This window comes from Equus asinus, chromosome 10, assembly GCF_041296235.1.
Source record: "Equus asinus isolate D_3611 breed Donkey chromosome 10, EquAss-T2T_v2, whole genome shotgun sequence".
NCBI lineage: Eukaryota > Metazoa > Chordata > Mammalia > Perissodactyla > Equidae > Equus > Equus asinus.
Window position 1 is genome coordinate 14,086,270 of NC_091799.1, and position 14,521 is coordinate 14,100,790.

A 14,521-nucleotide genomic window follows, 5' to 3' on the forward strand; every position below is an offset into this window, starting at 1 on the left:
GGCGAGGGGCAGGGAGCCTCGAAGACCTCCCTCTCCGGGTGACCAATGCCCAGACCCTTCTAGGGACCTCCTGGGGCAGCGAGCTATGCCTTAGCTACTCAAGTGCGGAGGGAAACGTTGGTTACATGGCGCACGGCCTCTTCTCGTTTCTCAGGAATTCAGAGAACTTCACAAGCATGAACACTGGGCTTGAGTGTGACCTGTCAACCCCTGCCGTAGGCCAAGCCACGGAGGACGCCAAGAAGGCGGCCACACTCGCCAGCCTGTGTCCGCTGCCCACCCTGCGGCCGCAGCCCTCGGCTCTGCTCACTGGTGCGGACCGTGCGTCCGGGACCCGGAAGGGGCGCGGCTACAGGACCCGGTGGGGCAGCTACGCGGGGTCCTCGTGCGCGTCCCACGTGGGCCCGAGCGGAGCGGCGGGCCCGGTTCGCCAGGTCCGGACGAGCCTCCCCGCCGGCCATGGCAGCCGCCGACGGAACGCTTCTCCACTTTTCTGAGCCCCAGGCCGCCGCCCCCAGGACGCTCTCCAAACCCCGCCGGGCCCGGGAGAGGCGGGTGAGTTCTGACCCGGGTTCAGACCCATCCGTACCGGGGGCCCGGCCCGGGGCGCGCCGCGAGCTGCCGCCTTGCCTCTGGGTTGGGTTCTGAATTGTTTATGGAGTTAAGGGGGAAAATCAGACCTCAGGCAGCTTCTGGAGGAGTCGCTGAGCAACACGTGTCTCAGCCCGGAACTCCCCCTCCACCCCCCAGCCCCCGCGGGAATGTTCTTGGAGGGAGCGAGTGTGGACGGGAGCTGGCTCGGGCTGCTAGTTGGAGGACTCTAAAGGTAGGTAGTGCAAGGGTTTGCAGGCTGTTTCCCGTAGAAGTTAGGAACTGGTGCGCGGGCGTGAGTCCCAGCCCTGTCACTTACCAGCCACGTCTCTTCTTTCAGCCACGGCTTCCTCGACTCTAAGGGTCGTTTGTTTCAGGAATGAGGACTGGAAATTAGAATTTTCTTTCAAGAGTTTTCAAACATGGGATGGATTTTCATCCACGTCCAATGGCGGGTGGGGGTGGGTGGGAGGGGAGGTGAAGAAGATACAACTCATCAGTGTAATCCTCTCACTAGAGAAGAGAAAGATGCCTTAAACTTAACCCAAGCCAGAGTTGAAAACTGGTCTCTAGGATGGTTGACTTATCTCCTAGAAAAGAAGAGGGTTACAGGGCAGAAAATCTGTTGTACAATCACCTTACCTCAAAGATCAGGAAGGATACATTCTCGTCCCAACGAAGGTGTGTGTGTGTTTTCTCGAACAAGTAGCAGATAATTCCATTGACAAGTCACTTGCCGAAGTTCAGTCCTGTTCAACCATTGTGTTGAAGCTGAAATTCCTTGGGTTCATGTCACCTCACACCAGCCAACGCCCACTGTCTGGATTCAGGGTTTAGAGGTTTGGGAGTAAGGAGCTGTCCGCTAGCCAGTGATGGAGCAGCATCTGCACCGGAGGGGGAAGGGGAAGCACAGAGGAGCCATCGGGAGCATGGGATTTGGAGTTGGACAGACCTGGGATTAGACGCCAGCCAGCCTTGCAACACTCCAGCTCTGTGACCTTGGGGAAATTACTTTACCTCTCTAGTCCTCAGTTTTCCTATCAATAAAATGAGAACAATAATTTTTACTTTATATAAGGTTATTATGAGGATTAAATGAGATAATGTACATAAAGACTATACACTTTCTGGTCCATAGAGGCACTTAATAAATGCCAATAATAAAAAATAAATAAAGTCATACTGGTTCCATTTTGGGAAATAGAATTGCTACATCAGGAGATAGTGTGGGTGCTTGTGCCATGTACATGCATAGTAACTAACACATGGGAAGTACTTACTAAAACTTTGTTGAATGAATTGAGTAAATAAACATATGGTATCTGGTTTTATAATTGCTTGAACTGCTGTGTCAAAAGGGTATTAATTAATGAAGTGATGACAGTGTCCACAGTGGCTTTGTCTGCATCTACATTTTTGTTTATGTCTTGGATGAGAATTAAGGATATGCTGATCAAATTTGCCAGTAGCCTGCACTTGGGATAGGTAGCTAATATATGGGATTTGGAAAGACTTTGACAGCTTAAGTTATGCTATATCTAACACTATGGAAAATATTTTCTTTCTAAAAATGTTTTCTGGTTGTTAAAGTAATACATATATATTGTAGGAAATTTGGAAAGTAGGCTAAAAGCCTCTACCCGTGATTGCCATACTCAAGATAATTCAGGTTAACGTTTTGGTGTATACCCTTCTAGAAAACAAGAACTCGAAACAAAACAGGGATCAAACCATGTGTGATGTTTTCTAACCAAACAGGACACAGTTGATAAATGATATTATAGCATCATTGTCAGGAACCCAGGCTGTGGAATAAATGCGTGGACAAAGCTTAGATCCCTGAGTGATCCTGGGACAGACACCTCACATCTCTGCCACAGTGTTCTCATCTTAAAATGGGGTAATACAGTACCGTATTGATAGATGAGATACTTCGTGTAAGTACTTAGCGTACTGCCTGGCATATAGTAACTGGGTTTATCAATGTGTTTATTAATATCCAAGACATAGGATTTAGACTCTTAGGGCTAGATGGGCCCTTGAGGTCGTCTGCCATAATCTCATTTTACAGGAACAAGAACAGAGACTTAGAGAGAAGTGAGTTGCTTAATGTTGTGCAGCTAGATTATAGTAGATCCAGAAGTGTCCCTGCTCGTCTCTGCCCAAATGCCCCTCGTGAAGCATCCCTGTTTCCTTTCCTCCCTCCCCTCGCTGCGGGCCATGATAGTCTTCTTATTTTGTGCTCCCGTAACCCTTTGTACATGTCTCTTTTATTGTACAAGGAGACCTTTGGATTTGTGATTTTATACTTTGCCTCTTCTACTGTCTGTCACTACCTCAAGGGCTAATCTTCCAGCTTTGTATCTTCAGAATCAAGCTCCTTGACAGCTGCTAAGTCGTCACCTTTTTAAATGAATATGTTGTGGATGCTTGGGGAAAAAAGCTAACAAATAGAGGAGTGTCCAGATTACAGAGAGGGATATTTCCATTATGTGTCGTTCGTTCATTTTACAAGTATTTATTGAGCACTTACTTTGTGCCCAACCCAGGCCCATGCAGAGGATTCAATGCTCTGTAGGACAGACTTATCCATTTGTTTATGGAGCTAACAGTCTAATGGGGAAGACAGGCACCACACAATGAATTACATTCTATGCTTGTTGTTGTAGTGAGTGCTACAGAGGAGAATAAGTCCAGGAGAGCCAAAAATGGGAATTCTGTCTTGACTGGGTAGAGAGAGGATGTCAGGAAAGGCTCTTATGAGGACCCAGTTAGCCTGGGTCTGGAGGATGAGTATGTGTTAGCCAGCCAACAGAAAGGGTTGGAGATATATTTGTGAGAATAGCATGTGCAAAGGCCCTGAGGAGGAAAGGAGCATGGTACATTCTAGGAACTAAGGAAGACCAGAGTGGCAGAGGGTACAGGTAAGACTGGTGAGGCGGGGAGAGACCAGATTCTAGAGGGCTTTGTAGGTCATATTACACATTGTTGGTTTTAGCCTAAGAGCAATGGAAAGCCTGTCTAATACTGTGCTTAATCTGAATGCTTGCTTTCGGAGAAGTTGACATGGGAATAAAGGATGATTAGGATGAGAAGGGATCTAAAGTTTGTGTCCTATTTGGAATATTTAGTCCAAAAAAGAAGGAAAAAAGGAGTTATATGACATATGAAGGAGTATTATGTACAAGAGGAAGTAAGCTTGTTCTGTGTTCTTGCAGAAAGCCATACTGCAGACTGATAGGTAGATGTTCAAGGTGGCAGATCTCGCCTGAATGTCAGAATCAGCTTCCTAACCCCTAGACTTTGCTCTGCGTCAAGGGATGGAGAACAGTAAGAGGAGGTGTGTAGGCAGAAACTGCAAGGCCACCTGTCCGGGAGCCAGTAACAGGGGGTCTGTGCATGGGAGTGGCCTTTAGCCCTTTTTATACTCTGAGAGTCTGTGATTCTATAAATCAGGAAAAATCTGCACATTTCACTCCACCTTGCAGATGATTCAACAGACCTGAAACTTGACTTCATCTCTTTCTTTAATCTGAAAATTCATAAACTTGGGGTTTTGTAAAAATAAACTTACAAAATGAAGTAGGTCAGTATTGACCTTATTAATATTAAATATTTGGAATTGCATTTGTTGAATTGCTTAGTTATAGGAGTCCTTATGGTTGCCAGGAACAAAGAACTGTTGTTAGGTTAGTCCGGAGCCGACAGTCATGGCTAAAGCAAGCTGATGTGTAAAGTGGGAGTCATCATTTCAAGCAAAGAGGAAAATAGCATATTCCAAGGGGAACCAAGACTGCAGAATAGCAAGCACTGGCTACTCACGGGATGTTTATATTCACGTGTAAATTGGAAGAGAAGGCCAAAGAAAACGGAGGAATCGGGTATTTCTTCTCCTATGGAAGTTTGGACATCATGCGTTTAACCGCATTCATGTTCTGGAAATAAAAAGCAACAGGCAAGAAAATATCTAATGTAACCTGTAATCGGTGATCAGATGGGGAAATGAAAGGCAGGGAGAGTTGGATATAATTGTGATAGAAGTGATGGATGGAGCAGAATTCTCATTTGGATTGGAAATGACGAGTAGCAATTGTCTCCAAGCCACTGAATCTGGGGGAGCAGCTTGAGGGGAGAGAATGCCAGCCATCCAAGCACTCGGGGTAGAGCAGTAATCAAGGTTTCCGCTTCCTGGGCATGAGCTGGGACGCAGCAGCCCGCAGGTAGACACCGACTGGCTTTGTTGATAGATAGAAAAGATTCGCCCCCCACCCCATTCTTCTCGTGTAAATGGATTCCTAGGGATGTGGATTGACTTAGCGTGTACACTTCACAAGGTAGCTAGGTTCTCTCTTTCCTTAAGACGGACTGCATTTGTTAACATTCAGCCTGAAAAATGTTTCTCCCTTCTTGATCCTCCCCTGCATCTCGGTTGAGTTGACTCTTAGGATGGATGGTGAGGTCTAGTGGATGAATGGGCTGAGATTTTGTGGGGTTTTTTCCCTTTTTGAAAAAAAAAGCTGAGTCAGTGAATCTGATTGCAGACCCTAAACTGTTGCTTGACATATGGGGCATAATGATCTCTGCAGGGAGAGAGGCAATTCTGTGGGCAGTCAGGCTTCACTTCGAGGGCTGTCTTCATGGACTAATGCATCTCTTGTTGCTCTTTCCTTTTGGGAACAACGCAGCAAGCAGAGGCCACCAAAAGAAAGTACCAAGCGTCCAGTGAGGCTCCTCCAGCGAAACGGAGGAGCAAGACATCATTTCTCCCAGCCAAGAAAACTGCTAAAGAAGCTCAAAGGACTTTTAAGGGGAAGCCTCAGAAAACGTTTTCTCCAAAGAAGTCTTCGGCCAGTACAAGTGACAGAAACCAAGAGCAGAAACCGTGCGTTAAGACTTCGTCATTGTTTAAAAACAACCCTGAAATTCCAGAGCTCCACAGGTATGTCTAGGTGCAGATGCATCTCAGGAATAAAAGGAATTATGTGTATTCTGCCTTTTTTTCGTTTACTGGAACTGATGCCTGGGTTTATGTTCATCGTTTGCAGACCTGTAGTAAAGCAGGTGCAAGAAAAAGTGTTTACTTCAGATGCTTTTCATGAACTGGACCTCCACCCACATTTAGTAAGTATCTCTCAGTTTTATGCAGTTAGTTTTTTGGTGTCTCAATTCATTCAGAATGTCGATGAAAGGACAGTTGTAGGAAGAAAAGTCAAAGCATGGTTATTTCTGCTCCAGGTTACCTGAATGAGCTCAGATTGATGAGGTATTCTAGGACAATTCAAGTGAGCTTAGGTTATATTCACTGCCCTTACCCTCAACCCCAACCCCCTTTTTTTTTTTTATAAAGAATGAAAGACTGTTCTCACCTGATTGAATTTAGGACTGGGACTCCATTTATTGGACTTAAGACACCTTGAATTACTGGATAGATAGGATGTCAAGGCTGGCTGACGTGACAGTGACCATAGGAGAGGGAACTGAGCTGGCATCTTGCAGTTAAGAGAAGTCTCTTGTTACAAAGAATTGAAGGAAGAAGGAGCTATTTTAACATGGATTTTCCGCAAACAAATGGATGCTTTTTTAAAAAAAACTGTGAATGAGTTTTCTAGACTTATTTATGAGAAAGGAGAAAAAAATACATTAGCTTTTAGGGAGTCTGGATTTCCTTTGCTCACATGGTCACAGCTCACCTCCTCCTTGGGGTGGATTAGTAAACTTGTTTTCTCACCTACCCGTTGAGCAGGGTTTTCAGTCTTGGTATTGTCAACGTTTTGGGATGGATAACTCTTTGTCATGGGGCCTGTCCTGTGCGTTATAGAATGTTTAGCAGCATCTTGTACCTCTACTCACTTGGTGCCAATAGCATCCCCTCCCCTCGTAACAACTAAAAATATCTCCAGACGTTGCCCCATGTCCAGGCAGGGGGGATGCAGAACTGCCCTCAGCTGAGAACCATCGGGTTAGGGGCACTTGATTTGGTCATGGTCACCAGTTTTATCCTAGTGTTTTCTCCTTTTTGCATCCTTATTTGCATTAAATATATTTGTCCCAAATAGTTGATAATTAAAGAAAAATATTTATTCTTTTGTCTTCTCTTTTAGATTTCCACAATAAATACGGTCTTAAAAATGTCTAGTATGACCAGGTAAGAGTTCCAGGCCAGTCTTGATTTTCTTAGGACTTAAGTGGGTATAACCAGATGAGGTCTGGATTGTCTGTGGAGGACAGAGCAAATTTGTGTCTTGGCGTTAGAGAAGGCGGCCAGGTTATCGACCATCGAGGGCTTTTGTTTATTGCTTAGCCACGTGATTTCCCCACCTGTTAAATGGAGAGAGCACGTGTCTGTCCAGTTCTCCCTTCAGCTCCAAATTATAAAAGATCTCTGTTCCTGAAGATGGTCAGTGCAAGATTCCACTGTTGTCCATGCTTCCCTGAAAACAGTTTGTCCAAGACATAGAATTTATCATCTCACTTCTTAGTAGTTAAGAATTAGAGTCAACCAAAAAGACAGGAATAAATATTTAATTGGATATCATGGGATACTGAACATTTTTTTAAATGTTTGTGATTGGCGATGACTCCTGGAAGACAGAACTAGAGTAGTACGAGCTGTGGAGCAGAGACGAGCTTCCTCTTTGAGTGTGCGTGCTTCTGTACCTTAATAATAACCAGGTTGGACTTATAAGTGAAAATTAGCAAGAATATTGAAGAGTAAAATAAGCAGACCCCTTACCAATTTTTTTTGGTTCCGTTTTATCAACCAAATTTAAAGGATTTCTGTATGGTTTTTGTTGTTTGTTTTTAAATACACACATAGACACACAGCTTAGTGTGTGTGAAACAGTTAGTGCTTGGTTTCCTGGAGAGCGGACAGCAGTTCCTGGCTCTCTGGATGGCTCGCAAGCTTCCTTTTACTCTTCTGCGTGGGAATCTTCCCAGAATGTTGTGTCGCATTTCATGTTCCCTGTTACAGAAGGCAAGAATGTGCGATACGCTTTCATGGTAGCTCCAGGTGGTCAACATGCTGTCCCATTTTGCGTTTTAATTAGTCTAATAGAATGGCCAGATCTGTGGCTTGCCTCAACATTTTCAGCTAAGTTCCAGAAATTTAACTGAGGTTTTTATTCTTCTGATCATCAAAAGTTTCTCAGCACCTTTGCTTGAATGTTTAGGTAACTTCTAAGGTGGCACTTGATAGACAAAGCATGGGGCAGTTGCATTTTGTGTATTCTGTGTCTCTGCCTGTAAACGTGAGTGGGTAGTATGTTACATAGAAGCATGTCTTCTTTCTTTTGGGTGGCCCCAGCGTTCAGAAGCAAAGCATTCCTGTGTTGCTGGAAGGCAGAGACGCCCTTGTGAGATCCCAGACAGGCTCAGGTCAGTCGTCATTTAATGTCTGCCCTTCTCCACATGGTACCCAGGCCGTGGTCACATAGTAGGTTATGTAGTGAGATATCTGTGGTGGTGGCTGCTTTGCTTTGTTTGGGGGAGGGGAGGCCATGCTGCGATTTGATTAGAGCCCGGAATTTGTTCACAGAGTGAAAGGAAGGGGAAGTTTGATGGAACCGTGATCAGGAATGATCAGGAAGGAGTCAAGTTCTGCTGTCATTCCTCTGAGCCTGTCTTAGGGTTCTGTCGGGTCCCACCATCTGTGGCCGGAGCTGCCCATCCTCACTCCAGGAGGGGTGCCTGTGTTCTTCTGGTATTAAAACACACTTCTGACATGAGTACACATTGATCGGATGCCACTCGTTTTGCTTGAATGTGGAACACAGTTTTTTTGGTTTTTGGTTTTGGTGAGGAAGATTGGCCCAGAGCTGACATCTGTTGCCAGTCTTCCTCTATTTTGTATTGTATGTGGGTTGCCGCCACAACATGGCTTGATGAATGGTGTGTAAGTCCATGCCTGGATCAGAACCCATGAGCCCTGGGATGCTGATTTGGAGTGCATGAACCTCACCACTACGCCGCCAGGCCGGTCCCCAGTGGAACACAGTTTTTGCGTGTTCCAGACCTGTCTAGACTTGTTCTTCTGGCTCTCTTGTGCCCTTGATGACAGATCAGCTATTCGCTCCCCCCAGCCCAGCCACCATGCAGGTGGGCGGGAACCCAAAGCTTTTGCCATCCCTTGGTTTCCTCTTGGTGTTTAGAGGCTAGCTTTGAGGTTCAGACTGGCTCCTAATCACATCAGCACCGCAGAGGACATTTACCTGACCACTGATGGTTGTTTGAGGGGTTAAGGACTGCTGCAAAGGAGGCGTTTTCTAGCTTCGAGGAACAATCATCAGGTTGAGCTTTTGTGTAACTTGGGAAATGCGTCGTTGTCTCCTTTGTTACAAATGGCTAAAGAAGCTGAAGCTGCGGGGTTTTTAGAGGTCCTGAATTTACGAAGCAGAGTTAGGTGCTGTGGCAGACAGGTGAATTCAGTTTTCACCTCTCTTGGATGTGTGACATGCCCTTTTCTTTCCCGTGAATTTAGTTCCACCGAGGAGAGCAGAGCCTGTTTCTTTCACTGTCTTGGCTTTTCTTACATGTGTGGGGTCTGTGATTGTAACTTCTTTTCGACTTTCTTAAAAGGTAAAACTCTTGCCTATTGTATCCCTGTGGTCCAGTCCCTTCAAGCAGTGAAAGCAAAAATACAGGTGAGTGTACACTGTCTTTTCTGTGACTGTTCGCTGTGCGTCAGAAACCGTCAAACTGAACCAAAGCAGTCATGTCGGCGCCGAAGAATCTGTTTTCACTTAGCATTGTTTTCTTCCCTCTTTTTAATTCGTGTTTTACATAAACATGTTGCATCTAAAGACTGTGCCTGGAGGAGAATAGAATAAATGTATTTCACGGTCGTCACAGGGGGTCTGATAGGGAACGTTTGTGAAATGCTCCCCTGTGTCAGACATCGTGCCGAATGCTTTGCTGTGTGATCTTCGAATCTTTAACCGCCCCCTGCTGCATGGAGTTCTGGGTATTACTGTTACCCCAATGTTGCAAAAAGAAGCGGAGGCTTGGGGGAGTTAAAGAACTCGCTGGATAATTTCCTCGTCACACGATGAGTGATGGTGGAACTGGATTCCCACCTCAGTTCTGCTCGGCTCCAGAGACCAAGCTTTTCTGACAGCAAAGGCTGAACGTCATATTCAAAACAGGGGTTTATCATGAATAGTAGATGTGAAAATAAGCACTCAATTAGTGTGTTTGAGAATTGGGCTGCCTCGTATTTAACATTGTCTAGAACTTATCTTTAGATGTGAAACACATTTAGTTAGTGCCTGGACCAAAGGGGCCAAAATTGGTTTCCTTGGGTCCCCTAGGAGGCCAGTTAACTGCCATGATATGTCGGCATAGACGTCATCTCAAAACCCAGCCCAGAATCCGACAAATACAGCCCTGGTTAGTCTCAGTTGAGACGGCGTGGTGAGAGGAAAACTGGGGAGTGAGGCGGGTTCACAAACAGATGAGAAGCTAATTGGTTACTTTTTTTCCTCGGTTTGGACATACAGAATTAGACCTGTATCAAGCCTACCTGATATTTCAGTGACAAAATAAGTAATGATAGTCTTGGATATTTAGTCCATAGACTAAAATATCCATGAATCCAAACTGATATTAATAAATTACTTAATAAAGAAATGGGGATAAGGAAAGCCCTTCCTTAGAGTAGGTTCCAATGAGTCAATGTAGGAGAAGTGATGGAGATAGAACGCCACCATTTGGCCGACGCCACAACAATATTGTTTCAGGCAAGAAGCGTCCTAGATGTTAAAATGGTGGAGGCTGGCCCGGTGGCATAGCAGTTAAGTTCATGCACTCTGCTTTGGCAGTAAGGCGTTCGCTGGTTCGGATCCCAGGTGTGGACCTACACACTGCTTATCAAGCCACTCTGTGGCAGGTGTCCCACATATAAAGTGGAGGAAGATGAGTGCAGCTCCGGGCCAGTCTTCCTCAGCAAAAAGAGGATTGGCGGCAGATGTTAGCTTGAGGCTAATCTTCCTCAAAAAAAAAAAAACAGTGAGTGGATTGAAAGTGTGATGAAAAATGGGATATTTACATAGTCTCAAAGGATCTCCCCACAGATACTTCTTAATCACAAAGGGGAAAAGCATTAACTTGCCATTGGGAAAATGTAGCTATGCCCACCTTAATCAGGTGATCAGAGTTGGTGTCACCAGCGCTGAGGTGTTGGCCGCCTGTGCCTTCTGCCAGGTGCACACGGGATGCAGCGTCACTGCTGTGGTTTTCTTGCCCAAAATGCCTAACCCAAATTTAATCATAAGCAAACATCAGACAAACCCAAATTGAGGGACGTTCTATAAAGCAGCTGGCCAGTACTCTTCAAAAGTATAAGGGTCCTAAAAGACAAAGAAATACTAAAGATCTGCCCCAGATTAGAAGAGACAAAGGAGACGTGACAGCTGAATGCAGTCTGCGGTCCTGAGTCGGTTCCTTGTCTGGAAGAAGGACGTTGCTCGCTCAGTCAGTGAATCCTGAGCAAGAGCTGCAAGGGAATAGCAGTGCATAGTGCATCCATGTTTGTTTCCTGGTGTTGATCTTTGTACTGTGATTTTGAAAATTGATAACATGTAGGGAAGCTGGGAGAAGGGTGTAAGGGAGTTCCTTGTACTATTTGTGCAGTTTTTTTGTAAATCTAAAATTATTTCAAAATGAAAAGGTTACAAAAATTTTTAAATCATTAAAAAAGAAACCCTGCACTGTCATCCAAATGATGGAACCCTATATAGCCAGTAAAAGTGATACTGTTTTCAATTACTATTTGTGAACTTAACAAGTTCATGTTAGTTGAAAAAAAGCAGGTTACAAAACAATATATATAGTATGACTCCGATTTCATAAATATTAATAATCTACATATGGGACTGGCCCCATGCCCTAGTGGTTAAGTTTGGTACACCCCACTTTGGTGGCCCAGAATCAGTTCCCAGGTGTAGGACCTACACCACTTATTGTCAGCCATGCTGTGGCAGTGATGCACGTACAAAATAGAGGAAGATTTACACAGGTGTTAGCTCAGGGTGAATCTTCCTCAGCAAAAAAAAAAAAAAAAGGAAGAAGTTTAAAAAAATTACGTATATGTGTATGCATAAAAAGACGACGATACTTAAACTGTTAGCCCTGGTTTTCTCTGAGGTAGAAAGAGGATTTTATTTCCTAAAGGTGACTGATTTTTTTCTTCCCATTAGGCAGTTTACAGTGAGATAATTTATGTAAAGGGCTTCGCATTGCACCTGGTACAGAGAAGAATAGATGTAAAAAGTCTCGTCCATTGATAAGCTCCAGGAGAACTTCTTGCTAGTAGAGAGTTTTTTCTTCATACAAAGTTGGAAAGTTTGGGAATATCTGAGCTGGAATGGGTTCTACGGTTCTAGCCCAGCTGTCTCATTTCGTAGGTCCGTGAACCAAGGACAAGAGAGAGATTAGGTTACATAACTAAGGTAGACCATGTGGTGGGCGGCTCCGCTTAAATCCTGGGTGTGAGAGTGACCTAGGCAAATCATTTCATCCCTCTGTGCCTTCGTCTGTGGCGTGGGGATAAAGCAGTGCCTAGCTCCCAGAGTTACGCTGAGGATTAAGTGACTTAGTGCCCATGGAGGGTTGAGAACTGGTGTCTCAACCAGTTCAGTAAGTGTTAGCCGTCATCATTGGTCCTGTGGCGAATTTGAAGGGCACTGAGTTGATGTGCGTATATTCAGAACCATTAGCAAGCCATGTGGTTGTTTTTATTTGTTCAAATTTTTTTAATATCAGTAACAGCTCATTCTATTAGAGACTGAAATATTCTGTAGAAAGAGTTTTCCAAGCCCAGATTTAATTCACTTATTTCAAGTAGTCTTCAGTATAGACCCTTGGAGTTCATTGTAAAATGATTTGACCTGTAAAAAACATATCTGGAGGGAGCAGCAGATTCAAGGCACCCAGCAGAGTCTTAAATTACTCTGGTGATGGAATGAGCATGGATTGCTTTTCTGTGTTTTCACTCTTTCCGTTATTTTGGCTCTGATTTTTTTTAACATCACATCCATCCTTCTTCTCTCACTTCTGCCCTGTGAGGAATTGATTTCTCTTTCTTCTTCTCTGTGTAGTAACACCTTTTGAAATGTCAGAATCTCCTACCGTCACGCTGCGGCACGTTGATCCTGTTGTACTAACGTGTTTACCGTTCCTCGCCTGGGCCGCAGTGCAGTCTTGCCAAGTTGATGTTGAGTACAGACAGCTCTAGTTTGAATTCCAAATCCTTTTCTCCTTGTGGGTAAATGTTTCCTATGCAAAACATGAAAACCACGCTTGTAATTGAATTTGCTGCTAAATCTGCACTTAGCTTCCGCACTGACGTTGCTTTGAGTCACTCACTAAATGTCTGTGAGCACTTTCGATGTGCCAGGCACCTTTGACTTGGGGGCCTTTACTAGATTACTTGTTTTCTTCTATTATTATTATTACTGTTATTTTTAGATATAACATGCAAATTTCAAAAATTCAAAGAGTACCTAAAATGTATAGTGAAAAGTAAGTCGTTCTACTCCCCCTTCCACTGGGGGGCCCAGTTCTCCTCTCAGGATGCAGTGGTCCTGACCCTGGTCCCTTGTGTGCCCCACGGGGATAGTCTTTGCACATAAAGCGGGTATGAGTGTGTTTAGTTCCCCTTCCCCCTTTGATTGGAGGTTCTGTTTGTTGTGCTGGACACCCGGATAGTTGCTTGTCATGCGTGATGTTCTCTGCTTCACTCTCGTTCACTTATTCTGTTTTGAGGATGGTTTCTTACCAGGACCCTGTTGCTCTGCCTTGTTTCTTTACTGGCTGCCTAGTATTCCACTGTATGTGTGTACCGTAAATTATTGAATCGTTCCCTCTTTGGTGGAATTTACGGTATGTTCAATATTTTGCTGCAAACAAGGCTGTTACAAATATCCTACATTCTGTAAAATATTTTCCGACTTCTTTATGCACATGTATGAGTGTATCTTTTAGAGACATTCCTAAAAGTGGAAATTCCTGAAAGTGGAATTTACATTTTTATTTGGTAGCTGATACCTTTATGATGGTATGATGATGACCTTTAAAGAAATTACAACAGTTCATGCTCCCACCAGCAGTGTGCAAGAGTCTCTATGTGCTCGTGCCCTTACCAACACTGTCAGCTGTTTTATTTTTGCTCATTTGACAGGGGAAAAATACTGTAATACAGTTTCAATTTGAATTTCTGTTAAGGGTAAAGTTGAGCTTCTTTTCATATGTGTAAAAGCCATATTTTGAGTTATTTCCATAAATTAACTGTTTCCATCAGCTCCTTCTCCATTTTTCTATTTGAGTTTTTGATCTTTTTTATTTTTATTTTTAATTGAATTATAGGCCTTCTTTATAAGCTAAGGAAATTGGCCTTCTTTTATGTGTGGCATATTTTTTTCCCCACATTGTCATTTGACTCTTGATTTTGTTTAGGTTGTTTTTCCATTCTGAAATTTTAAATTTTTATGTAGCAAAATTTATCAGTGTTTCATAGTTTGAGTTTTATGTCACCTGTAAAAAGGCCAACTTAATTCCAATCTTATTTTTCTAACTTAATTTTTTCCTAGAAGGACTTCTGAATAATTCATCTTGTGGTTACTGATGAAAAATGTCCCTTTTTTCCTAAATTTCTGTATGTATTTGATTCTATTCCAGACTCTGTTTGCTATTATAATCTCTATGTATGTGCCAGTATCCATTTTTCAAAACTACTATAGATTTAAATTGTTTTAACATCTGATGTCGTTCAGAAATGTCTTGGTTTTTCTTGCACGTTTATTTTTCCATATGAACTTTGAAATTTAGTTTGTCTGATTATATATATTATTTTCTATAGGCATATTCATGGCATTTTTTTTAGAATTGCATTACATTTGTGGATTGATTTAGGGAGAATTAACTTGTGTAATAT

The 14,521-nt window shown here is 43.5% G+C and overlaps 1 protein-coding gene across 5 annotated transcripts in view; it reads left to right on the forward strand.

Annotated features, from left to right (window-relative positions):
• The first annotated feature begins 246 nt into the window (after positions 1-246).
• Positions 247-14,521, forward strand: part of DDX31 (DEAD-box helicase 31) — a 73,158-nt gene continuing 58,883 nt past the window's right edge. Inside the window, exons 1-6 of one of the 5 annotated variants that reach the window (XM_014863401.3) lie at positions 247-555; positions 5,277-5,530; positions 5,637-5,712; positions 6,693-6,736; positions 7,898-7,968; positions 9,169-9,233. In XM_014863401.3, the coding sequence (XP_014718887.2) occupies positions 460-555; positions 5,277-5,530; positions 5,637-5,712; positions 6,693-6,736; positions 7,898-7,968; positions 9,169-9,233 (606 nt within the window). In that variant the 5' untranslated portion in view covers positions 247-459. Of the gene's footprint in view, positions 827-5,276; positions 5,531-5,636; positions 5,713-6,692; positions 6,737-7,897; positions 7,969-9,168; positions 9,234-14,521 lie in introns of all 5 variants that reach the window. The other 4 variants (XM_014863400.3, XM_044778494.2, XM_070518457.1 and 1 more) reach the window with 4 other exon arrangements.